Below are 5,399 nucleotides of genomic sequence, written 5' to 3' on the forward strand. Positions count from 1 at the left end.
TTTTAGTATCCCCAAATTACTGCTCATGTACCCTCCTCAGTTTTCTGCTAAACACCTTTTTTTTTTTTTTTTTGCTTGCTGAGTTGTTTTTGGTTGGGGGGCGACAGGGATAGTTGTTTTGTGGTGCTTGGAATGAAACCCAGGAACTTATGCATGCTAGGCAAGCACACTATCTGTGAGTTTCATCCTCAGCCCCTGGAGTTTTTAAAAAATTGTGTGCCTGGGTGTGGTGGCCCATGACTTTAGTCCTAGCACTCAGGAGGCAGAGGCTGGTGGATCTCTGTTGAGTTCAGAGCCCTCCTGGTCAACATAGTGAATTCCACCCAGGACTGTATAGAGAGACCCTTCCTCAAAACAAACAAACAAACAAGAAATTTAAATCCATGTATGTGCAAATGTGTGTGTGCATGTAAAGACCACGTGGTTAACCTCAGATGTTTTTATTCAGGCCCCATCTGCCTTGTTGATTTTTCTCACCCCAGTATACATGTAAATCAGTAGGAACAAGTCAAGGAGCTGACTTGAGTCCAATAGCTATGTTCTAATATCACACCTTCACTTTGTGGCCTCAGGTACATTTAAAAAAAAATCCCCTCCATACATGAATGCATTTTATTTTGATCAAATTCACCCTTTACTCCCTCCATCTCCAATTCTCCAAAGCCCCTCCTTCTACTTCCTCCTACCAACTTCATGTCTATATATGTAGGTGTATATAACCTATGGGATTCAATTACTGTTATGCGTGTATGCTCACAGGCACACACACACACACACACACACACACACACACACACACACACAAAGCTGTTCACTGTAGTGTGAGAAATCTAGCAGAGGTTCCATCCCTGAAGGAAACTGATTTTGTCTCCCCTTACAGCTTCCCAATAGGAAGTGGGGCCCTGGGGACCCATACTGGATCACTGACTAGATTGATCTTTCACAGGTCTTGGCAGGCAACCATGATTGCCAAGAGTTCCAGAATGCAAATGACTATTGTGCCTGGAAGACAGTTTTACAGTGTCTTCCCAACTTCTGGTTCCTACCATCTTTCCTTCCCATCTTCTGGGGTGTTCCATGAGCCTTGTGGGGAGGGGTGTTGTGGACATAAGTTTCTGTCCTGACGGGTCCCACAGCTATCTAGTCCCAAATAAACACACGGAGGCTTATATTAATTATAAACTGTTTGGCCGATGGCTCAGGCTTCTTATTGGCTAGCTCTCTCTTAATTATTAACCCACTTTTTTTTTTTTTTTTTTGGTTTTTCGAGACAGGGTTTCTCTATGTAGCTTTGGAGCCTATCCTGACACTCACTCTGGAGACCAGGCTGGCCTCAAACTCACAGAGATCCTCCTGCCTCTGCCTCCCGAGTGCTAGGATTAAAGGTGTGTGCCACCAACACCCGGCTATTAACCCATTTCTATTCATCTAAATATCTCCATGTGGTCTTGGCTTACCAGAGAATACCTGGGCGTCCTACCTTCAGGTAGTTAGATGTCATTTCCTTGACTCCACCGACTACCTTTCTCTATCCCTGTTTGGATTTCCCAACTGGCGAAATCCTGCCTGTCCATTGGCTGAAACAGCTTTATTCATCAACCAATAACAGAAACATATATTCACAGCATACAGAAGGACATCCCCCATCAGGGTATAAAGAGGTCCCCCCCCATTCAGAGACCCACTTTATTTTCTGCACTTTGATCATCTCTGATTCTCTGGGCTTGCCTCCACCCACTGCAGAAAGAAGCATCTCTGATGAAAGGTAAAAGCTGAACTAAGCTATGCAGATTAGATAAGTACTTAGAAGTTCTGCTTCTGGATACTTTATAGGCATGATTGTAGTAGATTCTCCCAAGGGTTTATGATCTCTCTAATCATAGGTTTTTGGCCAGGTTTATAGTTCCAGGGTGAGTTCCTTCCTATTGAGTGGATCTTAATCTCATCAGAAAGCTATTGGCTACCCCTTGTGACAGTCATGAACTTATTGCACAAAAGAACTTATCTTGACAGGAAAGTCATTATTTTAGTTGGCAAGGCTGACAGCTGGGTGACGCTGTCATCCCCTTCTCTCTCCTCATAGCCTGCCTCACATGTTGGGCTGAAAGCTGGCCATCAAGGAAAGATGCTTCCAGTTCAGTGCCAGTTTGGTTTCTCCAAATCTTGTGACCAAAGTATATGGCAAAAAGAAGCAAAACAAAGGGAAGAAGGGGAGGGGAAGGAAAAAGAATAGAAGGGGAGCAGAAGAGGGGAAATGAGAGGGAAAAGGTGCTGGCTAGTCTAATGTCAACTTGACACAACCTAGAGTTATCTTAAAGGAGGGAAATTTAGAGAAAGCCTCCATAAGATCCAGATGTAAGGCATTTTCTTGATTAGTGGTTGATGGGGGCAGGCCCAGCCTACAGTGGGTGGGTCAATCCCTGGGCTGGTTGGTGGTGGTGGACTCTATGAGAAAGCAAGCTGAGGGGGGTTGGAGAGATGACTCAGAGGTTAAGAGCACTGACTGCTCTTCCAGAGGTCATGAGTTCATTTTCCAGCAATCACATGGTGGCTCACAAGCTCTAAAAATAAGATCTGGCGCCCTCTTCTGGCATGCAGGCAAACATGCAAGTAGAACACTGTATCTGTAACAAAAATCTTTAAAAAAGAGAAAGAAAGCAGGTTGGGGGGCAGTAATCAGCTCCTGCCTCCAGGTTCCTGCCCTGGAGTTTCATCACAGCAATGAGGGGAGCTTGCAGGCTCCAGTCTTACCTTTGGTCCTGTGTTCCTGCATGTCTTTAATGCTAAGCTTAGCACTTATGTGGAACATCTTTCTCATCCTCTTGACAACCTCAGTCACTATTATCACATTCCTGTGAACGATGAGAAGATGAGCTCTCAGAGAAGTTAAGCTACCTACCCAAGGTCACACAGTAAATGGCCAGGATAAGATATTTGGTATAAATGCCCTCTACCAATGGCTTTGCCTTATACTCCTGCTGTCTAGGAGTCTCTGGTTCCTCTACAATCTAAACCCTGAGTCATCTGGAAAGGGCCCTAGAAGCAAGCTGAAGAGCCTCACCTGCCCTGCCTCCCAGCTCTCCTGTCCTGCTTTGAATTCATGACAACATTGTTCTTGTTCCCACTCCAGGGCCAATAAGCTGTGGCTTGCCTGGCTGCCTCTGAGTCACTGAACCTGGCAGACAGTGCTAAACTAATTTTCCAGGATCGTTGGGAAGCATTTGGCTTCTGTCTCCCCAGCTAAGAGCCCTGCAGACAGTGGCAGCCGGCTGTCAGGACCCAGGGCTCCCTGCCTGGTCCAGGAGAGCTCAGCCTGCCATGTGATCAGATCCTGATTGATGAAGTGGCCCTGACTTAAAGAAGGCCCTGTGCTGCTGGGTCACGCTTTGGAAAATGGGTACCAAACCACAAGGATGCTGCTAGAACGTGCATGGAAATGGAAGCAGATGGAGAAAACCATTGCTAGTTTTTACAAAGATTCAGGCTAGGACTGTAACTGGATAGTAGAGTAATAGCACATGTATGAGGCTCTGGGCTCCATGAAAAAACAAAGGGCAAAGCCAGGGCTCTCACCACACATGCAAACAACCTAACCTTCCGTTAACACATAAACACATCTCTACCATCAAAGGGAATAAGAGATAGTTTACTCTACAGACAAGAAAGAGAGATTGTGACCTAGGAATGCAGTTTAGGTTACACCAAATTCCATGTCTCTGTACCATGTCTCTGCCTGATGCCTGAAGAGGACTGCAAAGGGCATCAGATCCCCTGGGACTGCAGTTACAGACCATTGTGAGCCATCATGTGGATGCTGAGTGGAACCTGGACCTCTAAAAGGGCAACCAGTGCTCTTAACCACTGAACCACCTCTCCATGTCCAGTGGAAGAAGTCTTATAAAGATTTTCTTTAGGGGACGCTGCAGCATCACGGAGCGCCCTCGGTCTTCTCCCCTCCCACCCTCCTTCCTCAGCTTCCGCTTCCTCCCAGGCCCGCCCTGCGCAGCCAGCAGGGATTGCTGCCCAGAGCTCCTCCGGAGCCTCAGGTGGCAAATTCTTTTTTTTTTTTTTTTAGATTTTATTTATTTATTATGTATACAACATTCTGCTTCCATGTATATCTGCACACCAGAAGAGGGCACCAGATCTCATTACAGATGGCTGTGAGCCACCATGTGAGCACCATGTGGTTGCTGGGAATTGAACTCAGGACCTCTGGAAGAGCAGGCAGTGCTCTTAACCTCTGAGCCATCTCTCCAGCCCCAGGCAAATTCTTACTCTGTGGGAAATAGAAGAGTGTTTGTAAGCAGAAAGTATGCCTCCCAAGTTCAAGCAACACCTAAGTGATGATGATGTCACTGGGTCTGTGAAAAGTGAAAGGAGAAATCTTTTGGAAGATGATTCAGATGAAGAGGAGGACTTTTTTCTACGGGGACTGTCTGGACCAAGATTTGGGCCTAGAAATGATAAAATTAAGCATGTTCAGAATCAGGTGGATGAAGTTATTGATGTAATGCAAGAAAATATTACAAAGGTAATTGAAAGAGGAGAGAGACTAGATGAACTGCAGGACAAATCAGAAAGCTTATCGGATAATGCAACCGCTTTCAGCAACAGATCCAAACAACTCCAAAGGCAAATGTGGTGGCGTGGATGCAAAATAAAAGCCATCATGGCTTTGGCTGCAGCTATCCTTTTGCTATTGATTATCACTCAGATCATCCTGCACTTGAAAAAATGAAGTTTACCACCATCAAAACTATCATCATTTAACAACAGTGAAGATCAACAGAAGCATTCAAGTAGCTTTGCTAATGTTAGTTGATGCCCAGTGAAATCAGGTCACTATTCCATGCCTGAAGTGTGCCCTTGTGATTTGTCCAAAACAGAAGTCTTTTTCCCTTGCAGCAGTTTGTGATGAGTGGGTTCTTCCTCCTGGTCATAGCTCAGTAGCACCTGTGACCTTGGATTCCTTTATCCTAACAAAACCCATTGGAAATTGTCCCAAAGTTTTATAAACTGGGAAATACACTGAGTAAAAGAGGGTCCAGTATTGGTGATGGAACATTGTTTAAAATGGAGAAAGAGTAATACATGTCAGGTACAGGGATTCCTGGGACTGTCATTACAGTTCATTCCTGGGCTCCTGGGCTCCTGGGCTCTGTGTTAGAAAGTACTGTTGGCCTTTTAATAGCAGAATCTACACTTCGTGTTCTGGGTAGCATGCCGGTACTCTGTAAATACACACACACACACACACACACACACACACACACACACACACACACACACACACAGGCTGAGGATCAGACGTGGAAAGAGTTTGATATCTCTCCTTGCCACTTCCACGTGTTCTATGTCCTTGTCAGCACTGTAGCCCAAACAGACTTGTATTCACA

At 45.4% G+C, this 5,399-nt stretch overlaps 1 protein-coding gene across 1 annotated transcript; it reads left to right on the forward strand.

Annotated features, from left to right (window-relative positions):
• Window positions 1-4,272: 4,272 nt before the first annotated feature.
• Window positions 4,273-4,741, forward strand: LOC100767716 (vesicle-associated membrane protein 4-like). Its single transcript, XM_035441316.1, has one exon. The coding sequence runs from the start codon at window positions 4,316-4,318 to the stop codon at window positions 4,739-4,741; it is 426 nt and encodes a 141-aa protein (XP_035297207.1). The 5' UTR covers window positions 4,273-4,315.
• Window positions 4,742-5,399: the final 658 nt, after the last annotated feature.

This window comes from Cricetulus griseus, chromosome 3 (genome assembly GCF_003668045.3).
Source record: "Cricetulus griseus strain 17A/GY chromosome 3, alternate assembly CriGri-PICRH-1.0, whole genome shotgun sequence".
Lineage (NCBI taxonomy): Eukaryota > Metazoa > Chordata > Mammalia > Rodentia > Cricetidae > Cricetulus > Cricetulus griseus.

What these genes read in the sequence shown, in the direction of transcription:
- LOC100767716 (XM_035441316.1), top strand. Translation starts at nt 4,316, where the DNA reads ATGCCTCCCAAGTTCAAGCAACACCTAAGTGATGATGATGTCACTGGG.